The sequence below is a fragment of the Miniopterus natalensis genome, chromosome 2 (assembly GCF_054644295.1).
Source record: "Miniopterus natalensis isolate mMinNat1 chromosome 2, mMinNat1.hap1, whole genome shotgun sequence".
In the NCBI taxonomy this organism is placed as follows: domain Eukaryota; kingdom Metazoa; phylum Chordata; class Mammalia; order Chiroptera; family Miniopteridae; genus Miniopterus; species Miniopterus natalensis.
In genome coordinates, this window is record NC_142082.1 from 178,517,409 (window position 1) to 178,532,521 (window position 15,113).

A 15,113-nucleotide genomic window follows, 5' to 3' on the forward strand; every position below is an offset into this window, starting at 1 on the left:
CACTAGGCAGCTGTATGAATGGTGGTGACTTCAGTAGGGAAGGGTGCTAGGAGGGAGGGGTATGTTATTTCTCATTATAGCACGTTGAGATTGAGAAATATCCAAAATGAGAGACCTCAAAGGCAGCCAGAAATGCAGTTTTGGAGATAAAGGTGTTGGTAATAGTTACTGATACTTTTGAGCACATACCATGTACCAGGCACCATGCCAAGTACTTTCTATCTGTTGTCTCACCTAATCCCCTCTGCTACAGATGCTGTTAGTGGTCTATTTTACGGGCAGCCTAGGAAGCAACTTGCCCGGTACAGAAACAGCGAGTGGACTAGCCAGCTGCGGGCCCCAGCAGGCCTGACCCAGAGCTCAGTCTCTGAAGGACCCTGCTCTGCGGCCTCCAAGGGGATGTAGCCTCACAGCACTGCTAGCTGAAGCAGACTGTACAAGAGCCGGGCAGTGGCATTTGCAGCTGGCAATCTCATTTCTCATCTCTTTGAGTCACAGAAATATAGACAGTATGAATTGTATAAGATTAAAATTTGAAAGGAAACATGTTCTTTTTGAGAGTGAACAGATCAACCCAGAGAAGTAATATTATCAGCTATCAAAAGCCACATACATGGAGAAGTATGTGCATGTTTATATTGATGTTAATGTGCAGGGCTATAGAATTCTCACAGCTGTTGCATCTGAGCTGTACTTGTGGCCTTCGTAAGAAAAATACTTTAGCATACCTGATCTCCACAAATCTTCCCAGCAGCTCTCCAGAGTGGGTGAGGCACTTTTTACTATTCCTAAGTGTAGGCATTTTTTTTACTGTTCATGACTAACCCAAGGTCGCATAGATGGGCAAGGACTGTATCAAAGAAACCTGGGACTGTGTTGCAAAAGTTTTCTTCTTAAACAACTTACGGTTATCAAAGCAGATGCCTTCCTTTCCTGCTTAGTTCCCGAGAACTGCCAAGACTTAAAGAATGGGGTGACGTCAGCCGCAGTAGGGAGGGCCCTCCAGGAGTGTGATTCCAGTTAAACCGACGCCCCTTGCTGCTCTCCCTTTCAGGGCATGGTGGCTGTGTCCGGCAGCTTGTCAGTGCTCCTGGATTCCATCATCTGCGCGCTCGGCCCCTTGGCATGTCTGACCACACAGCTGCCGGAACTGAATGGCTGTCCCAAGCAGGTCTTGGTGAGTTTCCCTTGTAGCTTTGGAGCCAGAGCCATTGGGAGCCAGAGGCGCCCTGTCTTACAGAGCTGTCAGGCACAGGCTCCTAAGGCCGCCTGACATCTAGCGTGTAGGCTCCCTGCACGTGTGGGCCCAGGAACGTGATACTGTGTAACACGTTGAATGCATGCCATGCTTTCCGTGCAGCTGAAACATGCCGTCCCCTGAAACAGTCCTGTGGAGGGAAGCGTCGTGGCCCTTGGGGTGCCTCAATGCCTGTGCCTTCCTTTGTTCTTCTGCACACTCAGAAAGTGCAGGCGTCCTGCCTCTTTTTCCCTGGGATGAGTGGGAGAGGCCGGCAGAAAAACCCCAAGTGTAACAGACAATACGATGACTCTTAGCTGTACCCATTTTATCAGACTCTGGTTTTTCTTTCTCCTCTCCCCCCGAAGGAAGAAATGTGTGTCAGGGAGCTAAGGTTTCATACTCTGCAGCTGAACCTTTTCCCCTTGTTTTGCAGTCAAACACACTAGACAACATTGCTTACATCATGCCTGGACTGTGACAGCAGAGATCCTGGGACGCAACCTTGTCCTACCCCATTGCTGGTTTGTGTATATATGACCGCTCCAGACTCCTTCACTGGCCACTGGGTGTAGGTTTTAAATTTTTATATACATATACATAAATATATATATATATATATAATGTACAATATATACATAGGACTGTAACTTCGCTTTTAATAATTTTATGAAATGGCAAAGGTTTAGCCAAGAGGAAACCTTGGCATGAATATGGGCTTGGGATTCTTTTTCTCCTGTGGTGGATAAATCTGCCTTAAAAATCAATGTAACTTGGGGGCTGGGGGCTTGTTCTGGGTGCCAAGTGCATCTCTTTATGGACAGCTAAAATGTGATTTTTTTCCCAAGCTCAGTTGTACCTCCAGACCCATCACTGACCATTTGCCTTACCTGTCTTACAGTCCGAAATGTAACAGGAAAGATTATAGGAAGATGCCAGTTGACTGAAAGCGCAAAAGCCTTTCAACGTAAAGTGTCTTAGGTGGGAGGTGATAAAATCATTCCCATCTGAGAGTTATTGCAATGGCTTAGGTGAACCTAATAGGGGGTTCATTCCAGTTCCTGCTATACAGGTGTCCATGTCTCAAAATTTATTGTAATCATTGGCAGCCTCAGTAGGGGCCAAGGAGTTCTGTGAGCCCTGGCAGCATAAAACACCTTGAAGAGGGTAAAGCTGTCAATGCCACCGGTTGAACTGCATACATTGTGAGCTGACCCAGAATCTTTGGCCTGCAGAACGAAGAGCTGGTATCTTCCAATGGCAGCATTCGCTTAGCCACCAAGTCCTCACAGGTTCTGCTTAGTTGCTTGGTGGCTGTGGAAGATGAACTTTGCCCAGCGGGATTCTTGGGTTCATCTTATTGGCTCCCCTGGTGGGCAAATACTGTGTTCTGCATTCCACACATAAGTGAATTGCAAAAAAAGTAGTTAATTCTCTTATTTATGTGCGCGTGTGAACGTGTTTTAATTATGTGTATTTAACTCTTTAAAGTCTCTTAGATTTTAATTTATCCTGTAAATTTCTGTATATATAATTTAATAACAAAAGCCTCCACCAGCAAGAGCATGTGGAAGATACAGATGTTATTTCTTCCTCCCTTCCTTCCTCTGATCTCCTCTGAAAACTCCAAATCACCTGCATTTGAGGTATTGTGCCTCAAAAAGGAATCATTATGTCAGGATTCTAGTTCTTTATAATTCAATAATGTCAAGAAAGTTAAATAAAAAGGACTGTTTCCATTCCCAGCTGCCCTTATTTCCAAAGAACCATACTTTTGCTTCCTAGTTCCAAAGAAGACAGTTGAGCACTTCAGGGTTGTTCTTAAATGTGTGAGATTCCCTGCCAAACACCAGCTCTGAGGTAACTGCTTTCTGCCCCGGGCTAGACGGAGCTCTGCGGCATCAAAGTAGAGGTCTGAGGATGGTGCAGGCGGCCTGCATCCTGTTTAACGCCTTCCCTTCTCCCCGCCAGTGTGGCCGCTGGCTGTGTTTCTTAAGGTATCCTGGCTGCTGAATGCCTTTCTCAGCTCAGAGCAGTTTTGAGATTTAATTGGGGAAACAGAAGGAAACAGGAATGTTTGGGAACCAAAATCAAGAACAGAAATCCTGTTTTGATTTCGTGTGTTAGAACCGGTACCGTGCCTCATCTGTACCCAGGGAAGTTTCCTGTTGACAGGGTATAAAGGAGGGGCCTTGAAGACGTGGCTTAGTACCGAAAGAAGGCAGTCCTACCATTGTCATTTGTATACATTAATGAAATCCTGATGAGGACCTGCTTTTTGTTTGTTTTCCTTTAAAATCCAATCCTATTGTATTTGTATTTAAAATTTGTACACATTTGTATAATAACCTGTACCTTGTGGAATTTGGTACTATTAGAGGAAAAACTTTGGATTCAGACCTTCTTGCAGTTTTTATATCATTGTTTTATTTTGTTTTTAAAATAAATCCTATAGCGGTTTGATCCAAATTCCATTGCCGTTGTATAAAGAAATAAAATTTTGTACTTATATTATTAAAAATCACATTTTTAATATTTATAGTCCAGTCTCAGCTATCATTTCCCTGCTGCCAACGACAGTTGCTCTGAAACTATAAAACCTGTTTTTCACACTATATCCTACCATAATTTTATTTTTTTTAAAAATCCATCTGTAGTAGAGGTCAAACTTCTGATCTTAGCCAATTTCCTATTGTACATCTTGCTCTGTTTCTGTTAAATTCTACAGTGTAGTCTCTCAGGTTCTCTTGCAAATTACAAACCGAGTGATTCTGATAAGTGTAACTCTGTTCATTGACAAATAAAATTGTATGTACATTACTGTGTACCCCTAACTCAAGAAAATGTGAGCCTTGTGTAAGGTTCACATCTGAATCATGTGTAAATATATTTCACGCTGTTTCAGTACTGCCCTGACTTAGTGATACTGGATCAGTCACTTAATCTTTATAGGCATCCAAAGTCCCATCTGTAAAATAGTGTTAATGTCACTTCTCTGTCTCTAAGCCAGCAGCCAACCAGGCTGACATGAATGTTTAGTAATATTGTCAACATTTAATATATGGAGATTTGACCTTTCAAGGTGTAAAAATGTCAGTGTCAACACAAGGTGTTAGTAGTCATAAAGAGTGAAATACTATGTTTGAAAGGCTTTTTATTGAGAGGCAGCAAGAAAGACACTGCCACATTGCTGAATGACTATTAAAGTAATTTGCATATTTTGTCTCACTTAATCATCCCAAAAGCCTTATATTACTATTCCCCTTTACAAATGAGGAGGCAGATGCAGAAAAGTACTTTTCCTAAGGTTATACAGTTAGTAAGTGGCAAAGCCAGAATAAGCATGCTGGTACAGCCAATCCCAAAGCCACTTTCAAAGTTAAATTGTGTATGTAATTCATCAGAATCCTTCTACACTATTATCTGCAGTATTGAGCAAATGTGATTGTAGGAAAACCTCTTGAGACCTTTTCATTGTTCAAGTGTCCTTTTGTCCTAGCTGGATTTTATGATACAGGCTTCACTTTTCTTGTCATACTATTGTCTTTAAACTTTGGAGGCAAAGTATCTTAAATTTTTTTTAATATCTTTATTGATTTCAGAGAGAGGGAGAGGGGGAGAGAGAGAAACATCAGTGATGGGAGAGTCGACATTGATTGGCTGCCTCCTGCATGCCCCCAACTGAGGATCTAGCCCGCAACCTGGGCATGTGCCCTGACGAGGAATCAAACCGCGATCTGGATCCTAGGTCAACGCTCAACCGCTGAGCCACGCCCAGGCGGGCAAAGTATCTTGATTTTTGTCTAGCAGTACTTAAAGTATATAGTAGATTGCAATACGTTCATGCAATATTAAGGGACCTAAACATTTTCACCTTCAGAAAGGGATTTGATATTACTAGTGCTAAAACACTTAAAAAGAAAAAAACAGACTTTTTACTAATTGAGTTTGTTTTTGTTAGCAAACACATATAAAACATAGTTTTAATCAGTTTTGTACAGCACTTAATATTTGCCACATGTTCCTATCTATTGTGTTGACAAAATCCACACACTTCCATTTCTAATTGAAAAGCTATGTAGTCCAGCCAGTGTGGCTCAGTGGTTGAACACTGACCTATGAACCAGGAGATCACAGTTCGATTCCTGGTCAAGGCACACGCCCAGGGTTTGGCTCAATCCCCAGTAGGGGGCGCACAGGAGACAGATCAATGCCTCTCATCAATGATGTTTCTATCTCTCCCTCTCCCTTTCTCTGAAATCAATAAAAATATATATTTTTTAAAAGGCTATGTAGTATCCTGTTTACATGGAGTTAATATAATTCCATTCCCTGTTTGGGGGATATGTGGTTGTTTCTGCTTTACTATGAAGGATAAACCTTATGGCTGTTTTATTCTTGGCAGCAAAGCCAAGATCTTATGCCCATAATCACTTTAAACCAGAGTGATGCAAGAAGGCAAGAACTTCTGGTAAATCCCATACAAACGATTGGAAGAATCCAAAGGAAGTTCTTGCTAAATATACTCCATACAACCAAGCAATATTCTCTTTTTTTTCTTTTTTAATATATCTTTATTGATTTCAGAGAGAGGAAGGGAGAGGGAGAGACAGAAACATCAATGATGAGAGTCATTGATCGGCTGCCTCCTGCACGCCCCCTACTGGGGGTTGAGCCCGAAGCCCAGGCATATGCCCTGACTCGGAATCGAACCCCGATCTCTTGGATCCTAGGTTGACGCTCAACCACTGAGCCATGCCAGCTGAGCCCAAGCAATATTCTTAAATGGAGAAAAATATGGATGGTACGTGACATGAAGTTCACCTAATGTACATCCTCCCCTTATATTCTAAAAACCATTATTGAAAAGTAGATTGATTTACATTTTCATGTTAGTTGTGTTGGTGAACAGTGGTGAGCAAAATAGACATAGTATCACAGCCCTCATGGAGCATCTAGACTAGTAGGGGAAGGGCATTTATTAAGTCTCAGTGCACTATTAAAACACTTCAAAGCACAGCAGTCATGACTTCTGTAAAGTTTTTATATTGTAAAGATGTCAGCCCTTAAAACAGGTTGACACACAGAAGTGATAAGTTCATATTAGGTTTTCCATCCTAAATTTGTGCAAAGTCAATTTACTAGCCTTTCAGATTTAAGAATCGCAACTTGATCAATAAATACTAAAGCCCCAAACTACCAAAGCACTGGTTATTGTATCTTTTGGAGTCTTTAGAAGAAGAAAAAATAACCCACGGATCAGGTATCTGATGTAGGTGACACATCTGAAACACGGCCCAGACAGGAAGGTTGAAAAAGATAGAATTACAAAGCTGGGAAAGGCCTTTGAAAGCCTTAATTCTTAACTGGGGGTCAACAGCTGTAGTTCAGGGACCCAGAAACTCCCCGAAGTTATACTGTATCTCTTGCCTTTTCTCTTCAGAAAGGCTCGTGGCTTCAAATTCTCAAAGGAGCCTGTGGCCTAAAAAAAGAAAAGGTGAGAGCCTTTGAACGAAGTCCAGCATCCAGAGAAAATGGGAAGCTGTTTGAAACACACAGTAATTTACTCAGTGGCAGAGATGGGTCCGGCACCACGCGCGACACCTGCGTGCCCTCTGCCGCCTGAGCGCCAGCACGTCCCGAGCTGGATTCCTTGAACTGGCCCTGTCGGGAGCGCAGACTCGGGCTCTTCTCTCCCCTCGGAGGTAAGCGCTGCAAGCAGGACTCGAACTTGCAGCTGGGAGCCCTCGACCTCAGGCAGAGGAGCCCATCAGGGCAGCGAGACAACAGGCCAAGAGGCCGTCTGCCCGCGGTGGGTATGCAGTCACAGGGAGGTGCCAAGGGCTGACATTTAAAAGCAGCTGTAGCCCGAGCCTGCTCGGTAACCTGACCCAAGTCGCTTCTCTGGTCCCAGACCCGGTTTTCCAGGTGAGTGACGAGAGCGTCGGGCCACGCCCCTAAACCCTTAAATAGACCTTGAGGGCGTGGCTTAGAGAGCCCCACGCCCCCCGGCCCCCTACCGCCCTACGTCGTGCGTGACGTCCGTCGACGGCAAGTCAGCCTCAGTGAGGTCACTGCCCTCGCGCGCCGAGTGCCGACCCTCTCGTCAGGGGTGGGGCCTGTGGTCAAGTTCCAGACTCCCTCCGCTCCGCCCCGCCGGCGCCTGCTCGCGGACCATCCGGCGCGTCACGTGACGGGTCGGCGGCGCCGGCGGTTGCTGTCAGCTGATATCACGGGTTGGTGGCAGCGGCAGCCGTGGCGATGGACTTTCTCCTGGGGAACCCGTTCAGCTCTCCGGTGGGACAGCGCATCGGTGAGTCCCCGGAGTCTCGCCCAGCCCTGTCGCAGGGCTCCGCGCCCGGCTTTAGCCCACTCGGGGCGGCCGACGTCCCCAGCCGCTCACCCGAGGGAGGCAGGGAGGGGAACGAGGCTAGCGCGTTTCTCCCGGGTCTGGCCCCGCCCAGTGTCCCGCCCATCTTGATTGACAAAAACCGCGGCCCATTAGGGGAGCTCGGCTTGTGATGGATCCCTACGGCAGCCAATAGGTAAAGAGAGGGGGCGGGCCGGCTCACGGCTCAGCCAATGGGCGGCAGCTGGGGTCGCGAATCCGGGGAGAAAGTTTGGAGGGTTAAAGGGACTACGTGGTTCCGCAGTCGTTGGGTCCCTGGACGTTTTCGTGGTCTCCTCCCCGTCCCGGCTCGCGCCGCCTGGGCTCTTGCCCTCTCTTTCCTGGCTCGCCGTGTTCTCCAGACACAGATACCCGAGAAGAGCTAGAAGTCCATTCTCCCAGGACCGGAGACTAGGGCTTGGCGCCCGGGCGGCGACTTGTGGGGAGGGGGGTGGGGGCGGCTGGCAGCCCCGCCACCTCCGCCTGGGCCCCGGCCGAACGAGGCGGCCAACCTTGGAGACCGAGGTCTCGGGACGCACCCGCCTTGGCGGCCCTCGCCCCCGGGCATCAGCCCGAAACGTAGGGTCGCCGACGCCCCGAGCTGGAAGTGACCTTCGAAACCACCTGATCGCGCCTCCCTCCTTCCTCAGGAGATGGACAGCCGAGCACTCCGGCCGAGGCGCGGGCTTCCTCAGAGCCAGGCCTCCTGACTCTCTTAACTCCCTGTTGACCAGAGACCTCCCGGTTCTGTGACGTTGCCGCTCTGTGCCTAGGTTTCCTCGCCTGTAGTTAGAGGGTGAAAATGGCCCCTATCTCCGTGGGGTTGTCGTGAAGACTGAACTCGTTAATAAATGCAAAATACTTAAAACAGGGCCTGGCACACTGCCAATGCGATATAAAAGAGAGGTAATATTTATTACATGTTACTGAGGTGCCACCTGGTGAGGCTCGGGGCTCCCTAGGAATGTCTGGACAGTAGGTTGGGACAGTGGGTGGGCCCGCAGGCCGGCGCCCAAACAGCTACCCCTTATCCAGAAGCAGCCTTGGCTGTGCCTCTTTGATGAGGAAACCACAGGCAGTTCCTTGAAATTCTCTCCTTGTCTTCTTTATGGTTTTTAGCCTGAAGTCCAGACGGACGGGGACAATTCCGCCTTTTAGACAAGACATTCTTTCCATTCTTAGTGTCTTGGAAGCCAAACCTAACTTCAGTTTGTCGACCGGCTCTGTGTTGTAATCGCCGCTGTGACTGTTAGTGGCTCTTGGGCAGTTTTGTAATCAAATCTCTCCAAGAGGGCTGTGGCAGTTGAGGATCTGCACACCAGGGAGCTCCTGGACCAGAGAGGGGGACCTGCTCTCAGAACCATCACCTCCACCACCACCCCCTTTCACGCACAGCACACACACCCCAGTGAGTCATTGTTTTGGAGCTGAAAGGAGAAGGCAGCTCTCCTTTCATCTTTATTTCACCAGCTCCAGATACCACTGCTTTCATCACATGCCAAGTTTGAGACTTACACACACAAAAAAAACAGCTGTCCAAGTCAGCCACATATTCCTGAGGCTTTCTAGAAAAGCGGAAAAGCTCACCTGACTCTGGGCCTTACATGGTCAAAGAAAACAGCTTCTCTTCCTACCCTGAAAGGTTGCCTGCCTTGGGCAAGAAATACTCTGTCCAAAGGAAGCTACTAAATCATAATACCTTAGAGCACAATCCAGGTTTTGCTGCCGGGTCCTTATCCTGAGACTTAACCCAGGGTTCTTGTCTAAAGCCCTTGGAGGTCTTATGAAAACACCTCAGGCGGGGGCCCCACCCCCAGAATTTCCTACTCTACAGGTCTGGGGTGGAGCCCTAGAATTGTTATTTGTAGCAAGTTCCCAGGGGATGCTGATGCCACTGGATTGGAAACCACATATTGAAAACCTCTCTTCAGCCCATTGCCTTCATTTTACACGGGAGTCTGAGGCCCAGACAGGGAAAGCTGGAAAGTGTGACTCGCCTAGGACCCCAGTGACGATAGGAAAGCTGAAATGAATTCCCCAGAGCCATCAAGATTTGAACCAAAGCAGAAGAGGCTGTAAAAGTAAAATTAAATGAATATCTGCCATTTGAGTTAACGCCCTCTGTATTCCTTATTTTTTCTTTTAGATAAAGAGGCAGGAATACCACCAATGGCTGTGGTTATTGATGACCTAGTTTTAGCTGCTTGTATTTCTGTAAACTGCAGAAGTAACAATCACTTCTCAAGCCTGCTGACTCCATCCCTATTGAGAGTAGAGCCCCATAGAATCAGCGGCGTCCATTAGCACAGTGGGTTCTAATGGTGTTCATTAGGGGTGCCATTCACAGAGTGCCGGTGCTGCTCCCTCAGCCTGCTCCTGTGTGCACCCTTCAAAGCCCCAGCGTCATCACCCCATCCCTGAGGTCTTCTCTGACCCCTTCAGGTCCAGCTATTGCTTCTGTGCTCTCTAGTCACCCCAGCTCCTCAGGCTCCCTCACTGCCTGCCTTTGGGCTGTGAGCTTCCGCTGCCGCCTTGGTGGAATGGTTATGCCAGCATCTACCTCTCAGGGTGATTGTGAGAATGAAGTGAGATACTCCCTGGAGAGTGCCTGGCACATTGCCAGTGTGTATGAAACAGTAGTTCTTGCTGTCACCGTCATCATTTGTATTATTTCCACCATCATCACACTAATAGGGCACTGTCCCATTATGTCAGTAGTTGTGCGTGTGTCTCCCCAGCTAGACTCGACTTCTTGAGAGCAGGGCCTGCACTTATTTATCCGGACCCAGTGTGTTGCCTGGCCCCAAGTAGGCGGGAAGAAAGGAGAAAAGGAAGGTAACAGTTTGTGGGCAAATATCGCGTGCCAAGTGCCATGCTAGTCTCCTAGGTATGACTCTTCACAGCGACCCTATGAGATAATGGCTCTCTTTTTCCTTTTCACCAAGAGTAAGTCTGAGGGATGGTATCACTGCCCAAGATCTCACAGCTTCAGTGTCAGAGTCCAGATGCAGGTTTCTCCAACACAGAGCCCCACTCCTCTCTTGCACCCTCACCACGCTGCCTCTGGCCGACTGATGCTTAGTCCCACTCGCCAAGAACCACAATTACTGTTCTACCCACAGACTGACTTTTCTGGCTATGACGCACATGCGTCTGGTACATTGCCAGGCCACACACCCTTACCTGTGACTAGGAGATCATATCTTCCCAGGGACAGCAGACTGTGGCTGCAAGCATCCCAGAAAACTAGTACTGGGAAGTGTTGACACAGTTGTTTTCTTCCAAGGATTTACCTTTCAGGGTATTATCTGAGGACACATCTCACTGGCCATGTTTTATAGACAGATGTCAGAAGGCAACCCACCAATTCATTGTCCATTTCTGGCTGTCAGCTTACCCCTAGCTCTTTGAGCCAGAGACCCAACTGACTCATGAAAGAAAGCTGCAAACCAGCAGACTGTAAATATGGGCAGCCCTGGGGACCATCCCCCAGTAGTCATGGTGGGGGTAGCTGGATGTGACAGGAGAAGATGTCAGAGCCTAAGGCTGAGCCCTGGGGTGGAGGAGAGATGGGGAGAAGGCAGGGAGAGCTGCCCTTGGAGCCACAAAAGTCGAGCCACAGGAAGGGATCATGGACAAGAGACCACAGGTGTCCGCTGGGGAGAGAACACTTCGGGCCTTATGGGGCGCCACTTTGGGAGTGATGAGCTGGAAACCAAACTGAACATCCAAGCAATGTTGCTGAGGGGCCACCAGGCTGGGAGGCAGGAACCTGGGGCCCAGCTCCAACTCTGCTGCTGTCACACTCCCTCTGCATCACCATGCCCTTATCTGTAGCAGTACCAACCTCCGTGTACTTCCCAGAGGACCGGTGAGGAACAACTGGGGACAGGCTAGGACAGGGAAGGATTGATGCTAGAGGCCAGAGAGAAACTGATGGCGATTTTGGAGGGATGATAGAACTGATTCCACAAGGCTCAGAGGGTAGAGTGTGATGTGACAGCGGAAGGAATTCAGTGCCAGCACAGATAAGTGTCCCTGACACCTTTCAGAGCTGGAAATGGCTTCCTTGTTTGGTAGTGAGCTCCCCACCACTGGAGGTGTGAAAGCAGAGGTCAGAGGGGAGGGAGGCTGTAAAGAGGATTCCTGCATTGGCTGGCGGGATGGACTAGACCAGTATCTGCCTGCCAACTTTTCTGTAAAGGGCCAGATAGTAAATACTTCTGGTTTTGTGGGCCATATGGCCCCTGTTGCAACTAGTCAACTCTGCCATTTTATCACAGAGGCAGAAGCAGCCATGTATGTCAGTGAATGAGCGTGACTATGCTCCAGTCAAACCTTATTTATGGACACTGAAATTTTAATTTCATGTAATTTTCACGTCATGAAAAATTATTCTTTTTGGATTTTTTTGAACCATTTAAAGGTGTAAAAACCATTCTTAGCCTTGTGGGCCCTACAAAAAAACACTGGATTTGACACATGGGTTGATTGTTGTAACTTCTGGCCAGAGGCAGAATGATGGAGGGCAGTGTCTTCAAAGTGGGGTCCCAGAGTGCCCACATCAGGGATGATCGAGGGCACTCTAGTCCTGCTCCCCCTGAGTCAGAATCTCTACCACTTCCCACAGGTGCCCCACCTTAAAGCTCTGGTTCCTTGATCTCTAGGTGCTAGAGCCAGGTTAAAGCCCAAGTCTCTCTTGAGGATCATGGGGAATGGTGTCGGGAAAGGGCTTTGTGTCTGCTGGCCACATACTACACAGAGTAAGGTGTCCCGGATGAGCTCTTGAGTCGGACCAGGTGACCTGAGTCCTGTTTCATCCTGCACTGGCTTTGCTCCCTGGGGCAAGTTACTTCCGAACCTCTCTGTGCTTCAGTTCCTGTCTGCGGACTAAGGGTAATAATAGCACCTGTCCGTAGGGGTTGTCGTGTTGTCACGCTGTGAAGCATTTGGCACGATGCCTGCCAGACAGTAAGTGTCCGTAATTGTTAGCCATTGTGATTTTTCACTGGTGGATCGTCATTGCTGGGGCACGGTCAGAGTTAGTGGCAGAGCCTGAGTGCCAACCCAGGGCCCTGAGTCTCGTGCAGCCTCTGTGTTGGTCTTGGCGTCACTGGGAATGAGCAGTCACCGGCTGGGTGGCAGCCACATTCACAGGTCAGGTTTCAGGGTGTGGGGGAGAACCGATTCTCACTTGGGAATTAGAGCCTTTGACTGCCCCTGTGGATGGAGCCAGTGAATAGGTTTTGTTCCCTCACTGAGCCCAAAGAAATAAGAGTAAAGTTCTGGATTTCCGCTCTTTTGGTTTTAGAAAAAACACAAAAAGCCTCAGTGTCTTCTAATTAGCTTGGGGCCATCACCCATGAGAAGCAGGGGGATTCAGGACCAGTTAACTCTTTACCTCCTTTCCCAGGGGGTGTCGATCTAAGGTAGCGGTCTCCAGGCTTCTGTCCTTCAGGCACCACCTTATGGCTTGTATCTGCCCTGTGCCACCTTTGGTTTTATTTTCATGGTGTTTTCCTTTTGTTGGCTCTCCTTTTTAAATTTGGTCTCATCCTGTGTAATTATTTCCATGAAATCATTACTTTGATGAGCTAGTTCATGTTTTTTTTCCTACTCTACATTCAATTAAATATGTAACTTTAAAAATGTCATTAAATTTCCCCATGAGCCCATCTAACACGGTCCTGGGGAGCACATTTTGGATGCGAGCAGTCCGATAGGGTCAGAACTTGGACTTCTACGTCAGAAAACCGGGGTTCAAATGCCAGGTCCACCCCCTCCCAGCTGTGTCCCCCAGGCAAGTGACAAAACCTCCGGGGGACTTATGCCTTGATGGACCTGGGAAACATGGCAGTTGATGGAGCATTGAAAAGTGCCATGGAGAGCCAAGCTGCTATGCAGGCCCCGATGGCAGATGCTGGGCATTGTTCCTGGTGGGGAAGGTAGAGCAGGGAAGGAAGGAACCTGGAGAAGGAGGGGACAGAGGAGCCAGCCAGACCACATGAGGCTGAGACCCTGAGACTGGGAGAATTGAAGGTTGGACAGAGTTGTCCCCTGTTGGATTGGAACTTGTTTGCACTGATTAGTGTAAACCCCTGGGTGGTTCACTTTATGTGTCTACTTGGCTGCGCCCATGGGACCCAGATATTTGGTCAAACTTTATTTCTAGATGTTTCTGTGAAGGTATTATAGATGAGATTAATACTGAGTAAAGCAAATTACCCTCTATAGTGTGGGTAGGCTTCAGCTAGTCAGTTGAAAGCCTTAATAGGAGAAAGACTGGCCTCCTCCAAAAAGGGAATTCTGTCAGCAGACAACCTTTGGACCTGAGCTGCATCTGTCCCCTGGGTCTCCAGCCTGCTGCCTACCTGTAGATTTTGAACACGCCAAACCTCTATGATCACATGAGCCAATCCCTAAAATAAATCGAGAGAGAGAGAGATCAGTAATATCTCTCACACTCACAGGTTGGGGGAGGAAAAAAGAATGTCATATAAAAAATTTTTTTAAAAGAATGTCATATACACCTTGACCAGCCACTTCAAGCCTCTACTTTCATGGCCTTTCTCCCTCTTACCTGGGTAGGTTTTTAAAACCCTCCTTCACCTGCGCTGGCTGGTTTGGCTCAGTTGGTTGGCATCATCCAGTGTCCCGAAGGGTTGCGTGTTCCATTCCAGGTCAGAGCGCATGACCGGGTTGCAGGCTGGATCGCCAGTGGGGGTGTGCAGGGGGCAGCTAACAGATGTTGCGCTCTCGAGTCGTCGTTTCTTTCTCGTTTTCCCTTCCTATCTCTCCAAAAATCCATTTTTTTAAAAATCTTTTTTAAAAAACCCTCCTTTACCTAACTGAAATATTCTTCAGTTATATGGGTGCTATAGCTGTTATATCAGCTTTAACATTGTGGGCTGCCTTCTGTAGAGTATTTTAGGGTTCCTCTTGTGGTCTGTGGTTACAGAATGGCAGGGGAGAGGCAGCCAGGGTTTTGAAGAAAGACTGCTCAGCAACTTAGGAAACTGGTGCAACTCTCAAAGCTAGGTCTGGAACAGACTGTTCATTTGAAGAGTTAACTTCAAGACAGTTTGCTGGCCGGGTGCTAGGAGAATTTATAGTCGATAATGTTTGTTTGGGTGCTTCTTTGTGCTAGGTAGTATACCAAGCACTTAAAGTGCATTCTTTCATTCACTCTCACACAACCCTGCAGGTGAGTGCTTTAGGTAGTCCCATTCCGCATGGGAGGAAGTGAGGCCCAGAGAATTAACTCTCGGTCACACCCCTGGTGAATGCTCAGGTAAGGACTTGAACTAAGATTTGTCTGTGGCCAGACCCCACACTCCTAACTTTTCTACCTCATTGCTTCCCTGTAGAATTGAAGGGGACCTGCTGGATTTCCTTTGAGTGAAAATGTCTGGGTCCATCTAAAATGGATCTGTTCATGATGATTCTTTCTGTATTTCTCCCCCACCCCCCACCTTTTGCATATTTTTT

The 15,113-nt window shown here is 47.7% G+C and overlaps 2 protein-coding genes across 5 annotated transcripts in view; both read left to right on the forward strand.

The window, feature by feature from the left end:
* HMGXB4 (HMG-box containing 4) overlaps positions 1 to 4,054 on the forward strand; it is a 28,518-nt gene extending 24,464 nt beyond the window's left edge. For all 4 annotated transcript variants that reach the window (XM_087814885.1, XM_087814884.1, XM_087814886.1 and 1 more), the window contains 2 exons: positions 1,055 to 1,177; positions 1,674 to 4,054. In XM_087814885.1, the coding sequence (XP_087671011.1) occupies positions 1,055 to 1,177; positions 1,674 to 1,718 (168 nt within the window). In that variant the 3' untranslated portion in view covers positions 1,719 to 4,054. The remainder of the gene's footprint in view (positions 1 to 1,054; positions 1,178 to 1,673) is intronic.
* A 3,232-nt stretch (positions 4,055 to 7,286) lies between these two features.
* The window catches only part of TOM1 (target of myb1 membrane trafficking protein), a 42,419-nt gene continuing 34,592 nt past the window's right edge, over positions 7,287 to 15,113 (forward strand). Inside the window, exon 1 of the mRNA XM_016222897.2 lies at positions 7,287 to 7,550. Within this exon, the coding sequence (XP_016078383.1) occupies positions 7,499 to 7,550 (52 nt within the window). The 5' untranslated portion in view covers positions 7,287 to 7,498. The remainder of the gene's footprint in view (positions 7,551 to 15,113) is intronic.